This window comes from Zosterops lateralis, assembly GCF_965231275.1.
Source record: "Zosterops lateralis genome assembly, chromosome: 1".
NCBI classification, from domain to species: Eukaryota; Metazoa; Chordata; class Aves; order Passeriformes; family Zosteropidae; genus Zosterops; species Zosterops lateralis.
The window spans coordinates 887,955-907,072 of NC_139762.1; the positions used below are offsets into that span (position 1 = coordinate 887,955).

The 19,118-nt window shown below is 46.8% G+C and overlaps 1 protein-coding gene across 3 annotated transcripts in view; it reads left to right on the forward strand.

The window, feature by feature from the left end:
* Positions 1 to 19,118, forward strand: part of DHX30 (DExH-box helicase 30) — a gene marked incomplete at its 5' end in the record, with an annotated part of 39,705 nt that overhangs the window by 4,681 nt on the left and 15,906 nt on the right. Inside the window, 3 exons of one of the 3 annotated variants that reach the window (XM_083858970.1) lie at positions 136 to 187; positions 14,532 to 14,662; positions 17,293 to 17,403. In XM_083858970.1, the coding sequence (XP_083715096.1) occupies positions 157 to 187; positions 14,532 to 14,662; positions 17,293 to 17,403 (273 nt within the window). Of the gene's footprint in view, positions 1 to 135; positions 188 to 7,825; positions 7,989 to 8,046; positions 8,164 to 14,531; positions 14,663 to 17,292; positions 17,404 to 19,118 lie in introns of those variants that run through there. The other 2 variants (XM_083858968.1, XM_083858969.1) reach the window with 2 other exon arrangements.

Sequence of the window (19,118 nt, forward strand, 5' to 3'; positions counted from 1 at the left end):
TCCCTGTCCCAAACAAACCAGAACCACCTTTAAACCTTATAAAGAAAATAACAAAGTTTAAACCTTTATAAAGGAAATAACAAGGTTTAAACCTTGTAAAGAAAATAATTCTAACGTGCATTTTCTCTGTCCCAGGAGCTCACCCTTCCCGCGGGGATGGAGATGTTTTCACTGAACTCCCTCAAAGGTAAGAACTGACAAAACCTTGATTTCCTTTGGGGATTTTCCTGGGCTCAGAATTGAGCTGGAAATTGAGGAATGAACTCAAATGTTTCCTGGGTGGTGCAGGAAAAGCTGGGACAGGACAGGATTTCACTGGGATTGAGCCCTGCAGTGTTTTCCACATTTGGTTCCTGTTTAGCTTCAATTTCCCCTTTGAATTTTCTCTTAAATATTTTGTTTTTATGTCTCTTTAATATGTCTTTATGTCTCTTAAATATTCCTTAAATATTCCTTAAATATTTCCTTAAATATTTCCTTAAATATTTCCTTAAATATTCCTTAAATATTCCTTAAATATTAAATATGTCCCTCAGCACCAACTCCATGAGCTCTTTATGCTTAGGATTTTATTATTTAATACCTGTCACTGTCACTGTGGCTCTTTTCCCTCTTTTCATTGCTTTCCCAACCTTCCTTTTAATCAAATTTTCTGCTCAGAAACCCCTCCAGCCACTGTTTGCTGTTTAGCTGCAATTTCCCCTTTTAATTTTCTCTTAAATATTTTGTTTTTATGTCTCTTTAACATGTCTTTATGTCTCTTAAATATCCCTTAAATATCCCTTAAATATTCCTTAAACATTCCTTAAACATTCCTTAAACATTCCTTAAATATTCCTTAAATATTCCTTAAATATTCCTTAAATATTCCTTAAATATTAAATATGTCCCTCAGCACCAACTCCATGAGCTCTTTGTCTTTGGGATTTGATTTTTTAGTTCCTGTCACTGTCACTGTGGCTCTTTTCCCTCTTTTCATTGCTTTCCCAACCTTCCTTTTAATCAGATTTTCTCCTCAGAAATCCCTCCAGCCACTGTTTGCTGTTTTAACTCCTGGCTCTTTCCTGAGCTCTGTTACTTGGGCTTAAAGAAAGTGGATAAAATGGAATAAATATTTAATTTCTGGTTGAATTAGTGACCCCTCCCTCCATCCCAGGGAATTCATCCTTTCCCTTCTCACTCAGGAAACTCCACAGTGACCCCAGCACTGCTGTCACTGCCCTGGATTGAAATTGAAATGATGGATTAAAATTGAAAATTCCAGGATTCCAGGGCAGGAATTGTGTACAAAGTCACTTCACTGAGGAACAAAACTCCTCCATCAGATCCTGTCACTGGGGATGGAGTCTGGAGGGAGAGGTGGAACTTTTTAAACTGAATTTAAACTGAATTTAAACTGAATTTAATCTGAAAATCCCAGGATTCCAGGGCAGGAATTGTGTGTGAAGTCATTTCAACTGGAAATAAAACTCCTCCATCAGATCCTGTCAGTGGGGATGGAGTCTGGAGGGAGAGGTGGAACTTTTTAAACTGAATTTAAACCGAATTTAAACCGAATTTAAACTGAATTTAAACTGAAAATCCCAGGATTCCAGGGCAGGAATTGTGTACAAAATCATTTCAGCTGGAGAACAAAACCCCTCCATCAGATCCTGTCAGTGGGGCTGGAACCTGGAGGGAGAGGTGGAACTTTTTAAACTGAATTTAAACTGAATTTAAACTGAATTTAAACTGAAAAATCGAGGATTTCAGGGCAGGAATTGTGTACAAAATAATTTCAGCTGGGGAACAAAACCCCTCCATCAGATCCTGTCAGTGGGGATGGAGTCTGGAGGGACAGATGGAACATTTTAAACTGAATTTAAACTGAATTTAAACTGAATTTAAACTGAAAATCCCAGGATTCCAGGGCAGGAATTGTGTTACAAAGTCACTTCAACTGGAAATAAAACTCCTCCATCAGATCCTGTCAGTGGGGCTGGAGTCTGGGGGGACAGATGGAACATTTTAAACTGAATTTAAACTGAATTTAAACAGAATTTAAACTGAAAACCCCAGGATTCAAAACCTCCCTGCAAAATAAAGATACTGGAAATTGGCAAGTTTGGGAATTTTTTATAATAAATTGAGTCTTGGCTGCTGCCTCTGTGCCCACGAGATAATTTTTATATCGTTTTTGGTGACAAAGCACCAGCCCTTCTCAGCCCTGTGCACTGGGAGTGCCTGTCAGCCTCTTCCCTCGGCTTTTCCAGCCCCTTTTCCATGTATTTCCAATTTTCCCCAGCTTTTCCAGCCCCTTTTCTGTGAATTTCCAAGGTTTTCTCAGTTTTTCCAGCCCCTTTCCTCTGTGTTTCCAAGGTTTTCCAGCCCTTTCCTGTGTATTTCCAAGGTTTTCCAGCTTTTCCAGCCCCTTTTCTGTGAATTTCCAAGGTTTTCTCAGCTTTTCCAGCTCCTTCCTGTGAATTTCCAAGGTTTTCCCACCCTTTCCTGTGTATTTCCAAGGTTTTCTCAGCTTTTCCAGCCCCTTTCCTGTGTATTTCCAAACTTTTTCCAGCTTTTCCACCCCTTATGTGTTTCCAAGCTTTCCCAGCCCATTTTCCTGTGTATTTCCAAGCTTTCCTCAGCTTTTCCAGCCCCTTTCCTGTGAATTTCCAAGGTTTTCCCACCCTTTCCTGTGAATTTCCAAGGTTTTCCAGCCCTTTCCTGTGAATTTCCAAGGTTTTCCAGCTTTTCCAGCCCCTTTCCCATGTTTCCAAGCTTTTCCCAGCTTTTCCACCCCCTTATATGTTTCCAAGGTTTCCCAGCTTTTCCAGCTCTTTTCCTGTGTGTTTCCAAACTTTTCCAGCTTTTCCAGCCCCTTTCTTGTGTGCTTCCAAGGTTTTCTCAGCTTTTCCAGCCCCTTTTCTGTGTATTTCCAAGCTTTTTCCAGCTTTTCCACCCCCTTATATGTTTCCAAGGTTTTTCCAGCTTTTCCAGCCTCTTTTCTGTATTTCCAAACTTTCCTCAGCTTTTCCAGCCCCTTTCTTGCATGTTTCCTGTGTTTTCCAGCTTTTCCAACCCCTTTCCTGTGTATTTCCAAGCTTTCCCAGCTTTTCCAGCCCTTTTCCAGTGTGTTTCCAAGGTTTTCCAGCCCCTTTCCTGTGTATTTCCATGGTTTTCTCAGCTTTTCCAGCCACTTTCTTGTGCCTTTCAAAGGTTTTTCCAGCTTTTCCAGCTCTTTTCCTGTGAATTTCCATGGTTTTCTCAGCTTTTCCAGCCCTTTATGTATTTCCAAGCTTTCCCAGCTTTTCCAGCTCTTTTCCTGTGAATTTCCATGGTTTTCTCAGCTTTTCCAGCCCTTTATGTATTTCCAAGCTTTCCCAGCTTTTCCAGCTCTTTTCCTGTGTATTTCTAAGGTTTCCCAGTTTTTCCAGCCCCTTCCCCATGTGTTTCAAAGCTTTTTCCAGCTTTTCCACCCCCTTATATGTTTCCAAGGTTTCCCAGCTTTTCCAGCCCCTTTCCCATGTGTTTATAAGATTTGCCCAGCTTTTCCAGCCCCTTCCCTGTGTGTTTCCAAGCTTTTTCCAGCTTTTCCAGCTCCTTTCTTGTGTGTTTCCAAGTTTTCCCACCTTTTCCAGCTCCTTTCCTTTGAATTTCCAAGGTTTTTCCAGCTTTTCCAGCCCCTTTCCTGTGTATTTCCAAGGTTTTCTCATCTTTTCCAGCCCCTTTTCCTGTATTTCCAAGGTTTCCCCAGCTTTTCCACCCCTTATGTATTTCCAAGGTTTTCCAGCTTTTCCAGCCCCTTTCCCATGTGTTTACAAGATTTTTCCCAGCTTTTCCAGCCCCTTGCCTGTGAATTTCCAAACTTTCCCCAGCTTTTCTACCCCTTTCCTGTGTCTTTCCAAGGTTTTCCAGCTTTTCCAGCCCCTCTCCTGTGAATTTCCAAGCTTTCCCCAGCATTTCCAGCCCTTTCCTGTGTATTTCCAAGCTTTTTCCAGCTTTTCCACCCCCTTATATGTTTCCAAGGTTTTCCAGCTTTTCCAGCCCCTTTCCCATGTGTTTTCCAGCTTTTCCAGTCCCTTCCCCATGTGTTTACAAGATTTTTCCCAGCTTTTCCAGCCCCTTATGTATTTCCAAGCTTTTCCCAGCTTTTCCAGCTCTTTTCCTGTGAATTTCCAAGCTTTCCCAGCTTTTCCAGCCTTCCTCTCCTTCCAGTCCTCAGTTTATTCCTGAATAAATAGTAAAAATAACACTAAAACAATAAAAACAACAGTTTGTGCAACGTGCTGTCACAAAAATAACACACGATTAATTCCTTTAAATGGAATGAGTTGTTTTATTTTTTAGTGGCCTGGATGATCTTTTGGATGATTTTTGAATGAACAATCAGTTTTGAATGATTTTTTTTTTCCCATTTTAGTGGACAAATCTCTTAAAATTTTTAATCTGAGAGCCAGAATAACTTAAAAAAAAAATTGGGGTTTTTTTTGTATTCAAGATCAGGTTTGTGTTTCAATTTTTTGGGTTTTTTAAAATAAAAGAACCTATAAAGACAAATCAGCAGCTAATTCAGAAAATGAATGTGGGAAAAGGCAAACTTGGTGTAATGAGACTTTTTTTGAGTGTTCAACTCTTCCAAAGTTGTTTTGTTTTGTTTTGGTTTTTTTTTTTTTTTGTTTTGTTTTTGTTTTTTTTGTTTTTGTTTTGTTTTGTTTTGTTCATTTTTTTTTCTAAAGGGTTTTATTTGATAACTTTATTCTTCCTGAACCTCATCTCATTTTACTCAGCCTTTGTAAAACTGAACTGTGCCATTGCATCAGTCAATATTTATTTGTCTCATTGAAGATTTTCTGATTTAAAACCAAACAAAACCCACTTAAAATCTCCTTTTACATCACGATGCTTAACCAGCCATTCATGTTAATTTTCACTTTAAACACAAAATATTCAATAATAAAGTCTTTAACTGGTCTAAAGAAACACAAAACTTAATGATTAAGTCCCAGCACAGCCAGGGCTTATACAGATTAATTTCTTAGGAAAAAAAAAATCAGATTTAAATAAAATAAATAATCCTGTAGAGGTTGGAATTTCAAGCAGAGCCTTAAGAATTCTATACCTGGATATAAAATAATTCAGTGAGTAACAGGAGGACTTGGAGCTGAGGGAAGTGGGGAAGAGCTGATGTAGATTTTAAGGTTTTTATAGAATATTTTCATTTTATGATGTAGATTTTAAGGTCTTTATTGAAGATGTTAATATTAATTTTTATAGATTTAAGATTTAAAATTTTAAGAGCAGTAAAAGGATTATTTTATTATAAAAGGTTATATGAAGAGTTTTAGTGTCAGCAAATAATGGGCTGAAAAAAAGAGATGGATTTGGGAATATGGGCTTGACTTTGAGGGTGGGAAAAAAGCTCTTTTTGAGCTCATGGTGATCTGAATTCCTGGTGATCCCTGTGTGAATTCCTGGTGTGAATTCCTGGTGTGAATTCCTGGTGATCCTTGTGTGAATTCCTGGTGTTCTTGGTCTGAATTCCTGGTGATCCCTGTGTGAATTCCTGGTGTGAATTCCCGGTGTGAATTCCTGGTGTGAATTCCTGGTGTGAATTCCTGGTGTGAATTCCCGGTGTGAATTCCCGGTGTGAATTCCCGGTGTGAATTCCTGGTGTGAATTCCCGGTGTGAATTCCCGGTGTGAATTCCCGGTGTGAATTCCCGGTGTGAATTCCCGGTGTGAATTCCCGGTGTGAATTCCCGGTGTGAATTCCCGGTGTGAATTCCCGGTGTGAATTCCCGGTGTGAATTCCCGGTGTGAATTCCCGGTGTGAATTCCCGGTGTGAATTCCCGGTGTGAATTCCCGGTGTGAATTCCCGGTGTGAATTCCCGGTGTGAATTCCCGGTGTGAATTCCTGGTGTGAATTCCCGGTGTGAATTCCTGGTGTGAATTCCCGGTGTGAATTCCCGGTGTGAATTCCTGGTGAATTCCTGGTGTGAATTCCTGGTGTGAATTCCTGGTGTGAATTCCTGGTGTGAATTCCTGGTGTGAATTCCTGGTGTGAATTCCTGGTGTTCTTGGTCTGAATTCCTGGTGCTCCTGGTCTGAATTCCCGGTCTGAATTCCCGGTCTGAATTCCTGGTCTGAATTCCTGGTGTTCTTGGTCTGAATTTCTGGTCTGAATTCCTGGTGTTCTTGGTCTGAATTCCTGGTGCTCCTGGTCTGAATTCCCGGTCTGAATTCCCGGTCTGAATTCCTGGTCTGAATTCCTGGTGTTCTTGGTCTGAATTCCTGGTCTGAATCCCCGGTTATCCCAGCCCTGAATCCCCGGTTATCCCAGCCCTGAATCCCCGGTTATCCCGGCCCTGAATCCCCGGTGTTCCAGCCCTGAATCCCCGGTGTTCCAGCCCTGAATCCCCGGTTATCCCGGCCCTGAATCCCCGGTTATCCCGGCCCTGAATCCCCGGTGTTCCCAGCCCTGAATCCCCGGTGTTCCAGCCCTGAATCCCCGGTGTTCCAGCCCTGAATCCCCGGTGTTCCAGCCCTGAATCCCCGGTTATCCCGGCCCTGAATCCCCGGTGTTCCAGCCCTGAATCCCCGGTTATCCCGGCCCTGAATCCCCGGTTATCCCGGCCCTGAATCCCCGGTTATCCCAGCCCTGAATCCCCGGTTATCCCGGTCTGAATTCCTGGTCTCAATCCCTGGTTCTCCCAGCCCTGAATCCCCGGTGTTCCAGCCCTGAATCCCCGGTTATCCCAGCCCTGAATCCCCGGTTATCCCAGCCCTGAATCCCCGGTTATCCCGGCCCTGAATCCCCGGTGTTCCCAGCCCTGAATCCCCGGTTATCCCGGCCCTGAATCCCCGGTTATCCCAGCCCTGAATCCCCGGTGTTCCAGCCCTGAATCCCCGGTTATCCCGGCCCTGAATCCCCGGTTATCCCAGCCCTGAATCCCCGGTTATCCCAGCCCTGAATCCCCGGTGTTCCCAGCCCTGAATCCCCGGTTATCCCGGCCCTGAATCCCCGGTGTTCCCAGCCCTGAATCCCCGGTTATCCCGGCCCTGAATCCCCGGTTATCCCGGCCCTGAATCCCCGGTGTTCCAGCCCTGAATCCCCGGTTATCCCGGCCCTGAATCCCCGGTGTTCCAGCCCTGAATCCCCGGTGTTCCCAGCCCTGAATCCCCGGTTATCCCGGCCCTGAATCCCCGGTTATCCCAGCCCTGAATCCCCGGTTATCCCGGCCCTGAATCCCCGGTGTTCCCAGCCCTGAATCCCCGGTTATCCCGGCCCTGAATCCCCGGTTATCCCGGCCCTGAATCCCCGGTGTTCCCAGCCCTGAATCCCCGGTTATCCCGGCCCTGAATCCCCGGTGTTCCCAGCCCTGAATCCCCGGTTATCCCGGCCCTGAATCCCCGGTTATCCCGGCCCTGAATCCCCGGTTATCCCAGCCCTGAATCCCCGGTTATCCCGGTCTGAATTCCTGGTCTCAATCCCTGGTTCTCCCAGCCCTGAATCCCCGGTGTTCCAGCCCTGAATCCCCGGTGTTCCCAGCCCTGAATCCCCGGTGTTCCAGCCCTGAATCCCCGGTTATCCCGGTCTGAATTCCTGCTCTGAATCCCCGGTGCTCCCGGCCCATCCATCTCCTCCCTTTCCCGCCCCCTTTTCCCGCCCCCTTTTCCCGCCTCCTCTCCCGTTCCCTTTCCCGCTTTTCCCGTTTTTCCCGCCCCGTTCCCTTTCCCGCTTTTCCCGCCCCGTTCTCTTTGGTGCTCGCTCTGTGTCCTCCCGGCCGCCAGGGGGCGCTGCCGCGCTCCGCCCCCGCCGCGGCCGCTCCGCCCGGGGCAGCCCAAGATGGCGGCGCTGGGGCTGCTGCTGCAGGCGGCGGCTCCGCTTCGCCTCTGCCGCGGCCCCCGCGGGCCTTGCTCGGCCTCCCGCGGGCTCTGCTCCTCTCCCCGCGGGCCCGCCGAGCCCCGCAGGGAGGAGGAGGATGAGGAGGAAGCGGAGGGGGCGCAGGGTGAGCAGAGGAGGCGGGTGTCGCGCAGCGGAAGGGAGGGGCGAGGCCGGGCCGGCGGCGGGGCGGGGGAGCCGCCACATCCCTCCCTCCTTCCCTTCCCTCCCTTCCTCCCTCCCTTCCTTCCCGCCGGGGACCGGGATGCGCGGCCAGGGAGAGGAGCCTCCGAGCCTCGCAGGTAGCGGGGGGACACCGGGGGGCACCGCGGGGCCGCTCCGGGGCCGCCCTTTGTTGGGATCCCCTCAAGGTCGCCGGGCCGGGCCTGGGCCAAACTCCGGCGGGTGACGCTGGAGGAAAATCACCCGTGGGGATGAGGCAGGAACAGGGGCCAGGCCGGGCAGAGCTGGGGACGTTAAAGCCGTTCCCATCCCGCCGGATCCACCGGGGATGGAGGCACCGATGGGCCCGGGGAGGTTCTGGGTGTCGGTGCCGTCTGGGCCCCCCTGGGGAGGAGAGTGACCGCCTTGGGAATTGGCGCTGCTCTCAAAGGATGTTTGGGACTCGGTGTCGTGGTTTGAGTCGCTTTTTTATTGGGTTGTGGAGCGTGGGGAGATAAACGCGGGTGGTTTTGTGTCAGAGGTTTGTGACCTGAAGCGTTTTCCCTTTGCTGGTTTGGTTTCAGTTTTCCTTCGTGGGCTGCGTTTTGGGAATTTGGGGGTATTATTATATCAAGACTTTTTCTTTTTGTCTCAGCCTTCATTCCTCTCTTTTCCCACCTTCCACCACTATTGAAGTTATTATTTTCTCAGTAATTTCTGGATTCTTTGGGCCTTGGTTCCATTTACCTTTCAGAAGCTGCTGAGTTTTATCTCAGAGTTCAGAGATGCTCTTTTAATTGTTACAGTCAATCTGTTCAATAGAGCAAATTAACTCCCTGCCAAAGCAAGCCTGAACCACCCCGAATTATTGTTTAATCAGCTGCTTCAGGTGTTGCCTGAGAAAAGGAATAAACCAGGATTTCTTTTCTTTCTTCTTTTGTACTTCATTCCCCATGACTTTTTTATTTTTCTAATGTGCTTTCAAGGATTTTTAATTTAATTTTGGTCTTCAGTTCACTCATTCTCCCAATTTATGTTGTGGATTGACCATGGAAGGCTCTTGAGATGAGAGTGATGGATTTGTTTTGGATGAACAAATAAAAGCCCTCGGGGTCTCCTGAACTTGCCTTTCCTGTCCAACTTCTCCTTCAACACGTGGAGAAATCATAAATGTCATTTGAAAAAAACCTTTTTGTGAGCTGATGAGTCCTGAGCTCTCCTTTGTGTTATTGGCCTTGGATGGAAAAGTGGAAAAGTCCATTCAGGCCCAGGGCAGCCTCAAATAATCATTGTTAGATCCACGTTTTTATCTGAAGTTTCAGTTTTTTGGCTCAGGCACTTTGGGGAGTTCCTTCCCTGCCCTTGGCTTTGCTCCTCTGTCACTAATTCAATTTGTCCTGTGGAATCTCAGTGAAATTTGGGCTGGGCTGGAGCTTTTCCTGGAGCTGGGCAGGTTCCTGAGCGGCCCAGGGGGAGTTTGGCCACTTCCCATTTGATTTTGGAGAAACCTGCTCAGTTTTCTGGGATTTAAACTCTTGTTCAGCCAGGAGCTGCAAAAGGCTTTTTTTCTGTGTATATTTTACTCTGCTGAAAGGGGCCGTGGTCAGGATTGCTGGGGGTGGTTTAAAACCCCCAAAATTCTCCAAAAAAACCACATTTTGGTGTATTCCAGGCTGAGCTCCCAGGTGGAACCTTCTGTCTCCCTCCATCTCTGCACTGGGACATGTCTGGGCTAATTCCTTGTGGGATGGATATTGTGGAGCCACAGGGCTTTTTTTTTTTTATTTTTTTCTTTCTTCCTTGGGGATTTTTTGATGTCTTGGAAACACTTTTGGATTTATTACTCGACTTTTATCGTGTCTTGAGGAATTTTGTCTTTGATACTTTTGTCCTTGGTGCTCATTTGTTGCTTTTCCAGGGAACAGAAATTGGAGAGAAAAGAGAAACTGATGGATCTCCTCTCTCCTCCTTGAACAAGATTTTGGGTTGTTTTGGTTTTGCTCTGGTACCTGAGTGTTTTCACTCAGATTTATTGGGCTTTGGAGGAGGCTGGGCCACTCCAGCTGGGTGGTTTTGTGGTTTTGGCCTCTGGTTTTTGTGTTTTTCAGTGTAACTTGGAATTATCCTGAACTTTGACAACCAAATTAAGCTGGAGCACTGACTGGCTTTGAGGAACTTTAATTAATTAATTGATTTCTTTGACAACCCCACCCTGCCTTGTCTGTTTTCCAAGAGAGGTTTTTAATATCCCTCCAGAGCTGTGGTTTGGGTGTCGTGTGTGGCTCAATTTGGGGATTATTGGCCTGTCCTCCTTTGTTGGGAAAGATGTGACAGGAAGGATTTATGAATGTGACTGAATGGTAAGAAATACTGCAGATATAAAAATTCCTACACTCCTTGTGCTCCCAGTGCCACAATTCCCACCCAAACATCCACCTGAGACACTCCTTGGAGAAAATACTGAGAAAATCCCGTTTGGCAGGAAAAGGAAAGGGAAAGGAACATTCTGCAGCTCCACTTCTGCAGTTGGGGGTTATTTCTGTAAAAGCTCCAAGGGAGGGATGGTTTTCTGCAGGAAAAAAATCCTTCCAGCTCTGGAATTGGGGTGGAATGGGCTGAAGGGGAACCAGCAGCCCAGAATGTGCTGCTGAACGTGGTGTTGTCAACTGGAGAGAAAATATTGCACCTTGTTGGGGATTCCAGGCCTGAGCTGCCACCAGAACTGGGATTTGGCAGCCAGAAATCTTATTTTTCCCCTCTAGAGCAGGTTAAATATTTAATCTTCACTGAGGAATCACCTCAAGATGTGAGAAACTGCCTCTGTCATTAATTGCACTTGGAGGGACATTAAAAAATGTTCTTTTTGCTCCTCTTTTCACAGGATTTCCCAGGTTATTGTCTGTGAAAGAGGAAACAACTGGGAGCCAAATAACCAGCCCGGTGCTGGAGATTTGCTTTTCTACTTTTCTTTTTAATTTAATGAATTGAATGGTGCTTTTGGGAGTTTTTTTATTGCTCCTCCCTCTGTTAGTCCCACCAGTGTGGGGTGCCAAAATCTTGACACTTCTTCAGTTTTCCTGAGCAGAGCAAAGTCTGAATAAAGAGGAACTTGCTTGAGTAGATAGAAATAGCACATTTGCTGTATAATTACAGAAAATTGGCTCGTAGTATTTTATAAAGCTGAGACCTTTTTCCTTTTCCAATACACAGAAGGTAATTCATGGACAAATTATCTTCATAAATCACAGTAATTCCTGCAATTCCCCTGGAGTTATCCAAGGCTACTGAAAGCATTTCTCAAGATCCAGGTGGTTCTTTTATGGCTTGAAAGAAGCAATTCCAGAAGTGAGTGTCAGCAGTGAATTTTCAGAGCTGAGCTGTGGCCCAGGCTGCTGGGTTAGGCTTAGGGAAATACTTTTAGATTTATTATTTGACTTTATCATCATCCCATCACCTCACCTTTTTTGCTGGAGAGGGTGATGGGATCAGCAGAGGATTTTTGTTCTCCAAATGTCCAAGGCTGGCAGTGGCACAGAGAACTTTGCTTTCTCTGAATCTCCTGTGGTTTCCCAGTTGCTCCTTTCCAGCTGAGCCCTCCCAGGACAGGATTTTAATGAGCAGCTTTTCAGAGAGAATCTCTTCAATGAGCCTGTGGGGCAGAGCTTTCCTGAATTTTTCTTGCCTTGAATATCTCAGGAACTGTCCAAAGCCAGGTTGGATGTGCTTGGAGCAAACTGAGATAGTGGAAAGTGCTCCAAAAAAGGCAATTTGTTAGATAAATAAACAGAAAATCTTCCATGATCTTTGCAACCCAAACCATTCTGGGATTATCTGCAGTTTTTGTGTTTCTTTCTTCATGACAGTAACTCCAGAATTCTGCTGGTGGCACATCTTGGTGATGCTCAAGGCAGTGACTCCTCATTTCTCCTGGGATTTGGTGGCTCAGGTGGAAATTCTGGCTTCTGATTCATTGCTGAAACTCAGCCTGAATTCCTGCAGGGGGTTTAGGAACCTTCTAAAGGGAATGTTCCCCCCAGGGAGGTTCCCCAAGTCCTGACTGCCCGGGGAGAGTGTGGGAGGAGGAGACTGAGCTGTGTTTGCTGCTGAGAGAGGAGATCCCAGCCCTCCCTCTCCCTGTTCCCCTCTGCTGCTTTTGGTTCCTGCATTTACCTGTGAGCCAAAAAAAAACCCCTATGTGTTTCCTCTTGTGCTGCTTTTGGTTCCTGCATTTACCTGTGAGCCAAAAAAAACCCCTGTGTGTTTCCTCTTGTGCTGCTTTTGGTTCCTGCATTTACCTGTGAGCCCAACAAAAAAAAAAAACAACCCTGTGTTGCCTCTTGTGCTGCTTTTGGTTCCTGCAGGATTCTGCTGCCTCATTTACCTGTGAGCCCAACAAAAAAAAAAAAAAAAAAAAAAAAAAAAAAGTGTGTTTCCTCTTGTGCTGCTTTTGGTTCCTGCATTTACCTGTGAGCCCAACAAAAAAACAAACCTGTGTGTTTCCTCTTGTGCTGCTTTTGGTTCCTGCAGGATTCTGCTGCCTCATTTACCTGTGAGCCCAACAAAAAAAAAAAAAAAAAAAAGTGTGTTTCCTCTTGTGCTGCTTTTGGTTCCTGCATTTACCTGTGAGCCCAACAAAAAAACAAAACAAAACAAAAAAACCCCTGTGTGTTTCCTCCTGTGCTGCTTTTGGTTCCTGCATTTACCTGTGAGCCCAACAAAAAAAAAAAAAATACTTGTGTGTTTCCTCTTGTGCTGCTTTTGGTTCCTGCAGGATTCTGCTGCCTCATTTACCTGTGAACCCAACAAAAAAAACCTATGTGTTTCCTCCTGTGCTGCTTTTGGTTCCTGCATTTACCTGTGAGCCCAGCAAAAAAAACCTCTGTGTTTCCTCTTCCTGCCTTGGCTTTCTGTGGGATTAGGGCTGCAGGTTGTCTCCCTGCACATCTGGTTTAGTGGCAGGGAAAAGGAGCAGCTGCTCCTCTCCACAGCTGGAGAGGTGTAGGAACATCCAGAATTGTTATCACATTGATCTGATCTCCCTGGAGCTGCTGCTGGAGGAAAAGGCCTTTCCCAGTGATGCTGCTGAGAGGAGCTGGAGCAGCTCCCTCACTGCCCAAACTGCTGGAGTTGGTCAGGGAGGAGGCTGGGATGGCTCTGTCTGGGCAGTGGGATGATGATGATGATGATGATGATTATTATTATTATTATTATTATTATTAAAATGAGTGATTTGTTCTGGCCATGAACATCCCCTCCCTGCTGTACCTGAACAGCATTTCCCTGCAGGGCCAGGGGCCAGTCCCACCTTCCCTCTGTCCTGCTGTGCCTCCAAACCCTGTTGTCAAACTCCTTTCCAGGGGTTTCTCTGGGCAATTCAGCACCAAACCACATTCCCAGGCTCTAATCCAGCTGTCTCAGTCATTTCAGGAAAAAGTCCTCAGGCGTTTTTTTTTTCATGTTCCTACCACTGGCCGGGTCTGATGTGTACCTTGTCAGGGCCTGGATTTAACCCGTGGCTGGGGGAGGATTTGCAAACACCCAAATTGTTCCAAATTGTTCCTGCTTAGTTGGGTTTTGGTATTGGGGAGCTCCTGGGGAAACAGCACTGGCTCAGAGGCTGATTGATGATGGTCCCAGGGCTGTGCCAGCCCCAATGTGAGGTTTGGAGCCCCCCAGGAGGGGCTGAGGGAGCTGGGGAAGGGTCTGGAGCCCCAGGAGGGGCTGAGGGAGCTGGGGAAGGGTCTGGAGCCCCCCAGGAGGGGCTGAGGGAGCTGGGGAAGGGTCTGGAGCCCAGGAGGGGCTGAGGGAGCTGGGGAAGGGTCTGGAGCCCCCCAGGAGGGGCTGAGGGAGCTGGGGAAGGGTCTGGAGCCCCCCAGGAGGGGCTGAGGGAGCTGGGGAAGGGTCTGGAGCCCCAGGAGGGGCTGAGGGAGCTGGGGAAGGGTCTGGAGCCCCCCAGGAGGGGCTGAGGGAGCTGGGGAAGGGTCTGGAGCCCCAGGAGGGGCTGAGGGAGCTGGGGAAGGGTCTGGAGCCCCAGGAGGGGCTGAGGGAGCTGGGAAGGGGCTGAGCCTGGAGAAAAGGAGGCTCAGGGGGGACCTTGTGGCTCTGCACAAGGAGGGGACAGCCGGGGGGGATTTGGGATCTGCTCCAGGGAACAGGGACAGGAGGAGAGGGAACGGCCTCAGGGGAGCCTCAGGGTGGACATAAACAGGAATTTCCTCATGGAAAAGGTGCTCAGGGCTTGGAACTGCCCAGGGAGGTTTGGATCCCCATCCCTGGAGGTGTCACCTGGAGGTGGCACTCAGAGCTCTGGGCTGGGGACAAGGTGGGGATTTGATAATCCTGGAAATCTCTCCCAACCTCAGGGATCCAGCACCTTGCTGGTGCCTGGAGATGCTGCAGATCAACCCTGGACTCTCTTCCTGCTCCCCTCTCTCCCCTCCAGCTCTGGAGCCTCAGTCCTGCACAGGAACTGAGACACATTTACCTCCTTTTTGTGTCTTTTTTCCAGATTCCAGAGACTTACTAAAGGAATTTCCACAGCCTAAAAACTTGCTCAACAGCGTGATTGGCCGAGCCCTGGGCATTTCCCATGCGAGGGACAAGCTGGTGTACATCCACACCAACGGGCCAAGGAAAAAGGTAATAATAATCCCCTGGTGCACAGAGGGTGAGAGAGGAGCCCTGGAACTGCTAATCCTGCCAGTAACTTCCTAGAGAAAATCCTGCAAGAGTTTTAATTCCACTTAAAAGTTGTGTGGCAATCTTTCAAACAAGAAATATTCTCGCTTTTTCCTATTTTTCTTGATCTTCGTGTGTTTTAAAGGTGTATAAATTCAGATACTGTTCCTCTTTTTGTGTGGATATTTTGAAGTGACTTGCTGCATCATCTCAGCAGAAAGACACAGAGTTTGTGCTTAAATGTGTTTAAAAGTGTCCTACTGCCTTAGAAAATCAAGATTTAAAGCTGTATCTTAGTCCTTAGGAAGCCTAGATTTGATTGTAAATTCCAATAGAACAATTTCCAAAGCCTAAAATATCCAATTGTGACCAGAAAAGAGGAGTTTTCTTTGCAATGGAGAGAGGCTTCTAATACTTAAGAGCAGCATGAAACGCAGCCTTTTTGTTTGTGAAATGAAGTGTAAGAATTCCAAGCAAACAGTTTTCCAGGTAGTTGGAGCTGTCACTGCCCGAGGCCCAAATCCGGGTCTGGGTTGTGAATTGAGGAGGAATTTTTACCTAAAGGGCTCCACGGTCAAGGCTCTGCCCCTCCTGTCTCATTCCAGAGCTCAGAGCCCTTTCCAGCTGAAGTTTAACTGTAACCTGCATTCCAGGAAAAGCCTCACTTCTGATGGATTAACATTTTCCAATAACATTCTGGCTAAAATTTCCCAGACATTTTTTTTATTGCCACATCCTTTTTTAAGCATCCCCTGGATTTTAGGGGGGGATACATTAGTAATGTTACTTTAGAGTTCTTCATTATTTATGTTTGTTTTTTCTTGCTCTGTCTCAAGCAGCAGTGCAGTTTCCCAAGTTAAAATTTGGAATACCATAAGCAGTGCCTCATCCCTAAAATTTTGGAATATCCCAGGCGGTGCCTCATGGCTTTAGTTTGTGTAATTGGTTCTCGTTCTTGCCAGTATTTAAATAGATTAATGTGGAGAGCAACTTCAGATTAAAACAAAAAACAAAAACAAAGCAAAAAAAACCCCAAAAAACAAAAAAAAAACCAAAACAAACAAACAAACAAAAAACCCACCACAAAACAAAAAAACACCACACAAAACAAACAAACAAAAAAACCCCAAAAAAACCCCAAAACAAACAAACAAACAAAAAAAACCAAAAAACCAAACAAACAAACAACAAAAAACCCAAACAATAAAGGAGCCCTGGAAAAAAAAAAAATGAGGCTCACAAAGATAAAACAATCCAGCAAATATGGAGAGAAGGACAAGTGAGAGCCTGGAGAGCTCTTGGTGGATGTTCACAGGGGTTTTCTGAGCATTTGTGCTCCAGCCTGGGGCTTTCCCAGAGGATCCACTGCTGCCTTCCTTTCATCTGTGCTGCAAAAACAGGAGAGAATTCCCTGGGCATTTCCCTCTGGGAACCTGCAGGGCTGGGAGCTCTGGATTTGGAGCACTTTGAAGGGGGCAGAGTTCAGCTCTGAGCATTTTGCAGGTTTTTGGTGCTCCCTTTAGGGGCTGCTGTGCCTGACAGCTGAGACATTCCTGTGCTGCTTCCATTCCACTCAGGAGGCACTTGGAAAGATGTTCTTGCTGTTGGAGAGGGGATCTGCTCCCTCTGCAGTGTGCAATAATTCCCTGGGATGGAATTATTCCTGTAATGACCTGGCATTTATCCCTCAGGGCTGACACGCTGTGACATCACTACAGCCTGTGCTGGAGCTCAGCCCTGCAGCTCCTGTGGGGCTCTGGCTCCTCTCTCTGTGCCCTGCTCAGCCTTTTCCCTCAGTGCTCCTGTGTAGAGGGGTCTTGTCCCAGCCCTGACACCTCCACAGGAAAGGGTTTGGTGGCAGGATGAACCTCACCCATCCCTGGGAGTTCTGGTTTGCCCCAAGGAGTGAAGCAACGACAGCAGGAAAGAAAGAGGGAGGCTGTTCTGGGCTAATTTAACTGCTGGATTTATTCATCATTTATTTATTTGTCTGCCCCAGCAGACACCCCTCAGCAGAAACAGTGGGAAAAAAAAGGTGCAGGAAAAAAGTGGGAAACCCCCCAATGTAACACCTTTTACTGGGGGGAGGAACTCAGGGATGGGTTTAACTGGGGACAAATCAGGGCCCAAGGGGGTCTGGCTCTGCAGGTCAATGACACACAGTGTAACAAATCAATAACTCGGGTGGGGAGACAGCTGAAGTCTTGTCCCATCACTTGGGGTCCTCACTGGAACTTTGCAGAGTTTTGGGAGAGACCCCAAAGTGACAGACAAGGCCCAGGGGCTGGAGAACTTCTGATTGACACATAACTGGGGTTGGGGTAAAACCAATGAGGGTGGGACATGGGTGACATGGGGCAAACCATTACAACTTATAAGATATAATACAAAACAAGGAACAAATACATAGATAAAACTGATAAAACTAAAAACATACCACTACACTCTTGGAAAGGAGCTTCCCGTGAAGGGACCAGGACAATGCTTTGTTCAGTTTTCCTCTGTATTTCTCCTCTTTGCCTTGGAGTGGGTTTGCTCTGGTGGAGGGCAGAGCTTGCTCTGGCTCACCCTGTGTCTCTCTTGCCTTTCAGAAAGTCACTCTCCATATAAAGTGGCCGAAGAATGTGGAAGTGGAGGGCTATGGGACCAAGAAGATCGACGCGGAGCGGCAGGCGGCGGCTGCGGCGTGTCAGCTCTTCAAGGTGAGCTCTGCTCTGCTCACCCTACAACCAGCCTGCCGTGCTCATGGGAGCTCTTTCTGCCTCTGCACTCCCTTAGTTTGGTTATTCAGGGCTAGAGGGTGAAGTCTAAACCATTTGAGCTTAAAATCCCACTTGCTTCAGGTAGTCCTGGTCTTTGTTGTTCCTTTTGTCCTTAATCAGCTCCTCAATCTCAGCATCCACAGCCAGTAGAGTTTCCCTCAGGTGGATTTGCTGGTCACTAACTCCCATTTCTGGGTGTGTTTGCAGTTGTGGGACCTTCAGAGCCTTCTGTTTCCTCTTCATCAAAGCTAATGTGGCAATTAGATGTGGTAATTTATTGTTACTCTGCAGTTACGCTTTGTTTGGCTCTTATTTATGGCTGGAAATGGGTGTGTGCAGCCAGCAGCAAACAGGCACAGTAAAACTATAAAAGTCACTTTTGAAGGTGTTTTACAGCTGAGAAAAAGATGCAGTTTATCTCCAGCTCTGCCCTGATTTTATCCTCTCTAGTCCTGTCCCCCACTTTCTTTGAGACCCTGGAAGTTTTCAAAGGAAGAAAAATACCCTACTGATACATTTTCCCTGAATTTTGAAAAGGGTTGAAATGTACTTAGAACTTAAACCCAACCCCCTGATTGAACATGCAAAGCTTTCTTTGTCAGCTCAACTGGAACCTGGCCAAAGACCCCTGTCATGGGAGGCCTTGTGTGATCACAGCTATAAAAAGAGCTACAAATGCTGCCTTAAAAAGCCATCAATTTAAGAAAATTAATAGTGCCTAATTAGTGCAGAGAGTGAATACAGAGGCTTTGAGTAGAGCAGCGAGCCAGGTGAACTTTGGTGTCTTAGGCACAAAATAATACAGTTTTTTTCTAATACTGAGCCATTAAGGGCATTAAATGGCCTAAAGCTGTAAATTTTAATTTATTAAAATTAAAGCTAGAACTTACTGCAGCAGTCTGGTAATTTCAAAATGGTTTGTGCTGCACTCTGGATATGTCTGGGGCTTCCTGCAAGGGTCAGTCCTAAAGGGTGATGGCAGGAGAGTTTTTAATTACTGTGAGCTTGTTTCAGAACCTGATGGGTTGGGGACATTTTCCTGCTGCTTGTACAAATAACTATTCCTGGGAAATGGAAAAAGATGAACCATTCCCTGAATTCTCACCCTGTCTTATCCCAGATTATGTTAGTTCAGACTAGCCTTCCTAAAAAGATGCTTTTCCTGCTCAGAGGTTGATTTCAAAACTTGAGGGTGCCAAATATAGCCAAGAGTTTGTAAAACCCCAATAAATCCTGGTCCAGCCATTCTGAGGAGCTGTGTGGGGCTGGGAAGGGAGGGCAGAGACCACATTCCCATTGGGACAGAACAGCTGTGGGGGAAAGTTCAGAGCTCCTCAAAGTCCCCAGAGCTGCAGGGTTTGCGTTCCCAGAGCTGCAGGATGAGAGTTCCCAGCAGAGTGTGGGTTCCCAGAGCTGCAGGTTTTGGGTTCCCAGCAGAGTGTGGGTTCCCAGAGCTGCAGGGTTTGGGCTCCCAGAGCTGCAGGGTTTGGGTTCCCAGAGCTGCAGGGTTTGGGTTCCCAGAGCTGCAGGGTTTGGGTTCCCAGAGCTGCAGGGTTTGGGTTCCCAGAGCTGCAGGGTTTGGGTTCCCAGAGCTGCAGGGTTTGGGTTCCCAGAGCTACAGGGTTTGGGTCCCCAGAGCTGCAGGGTTTGAATTC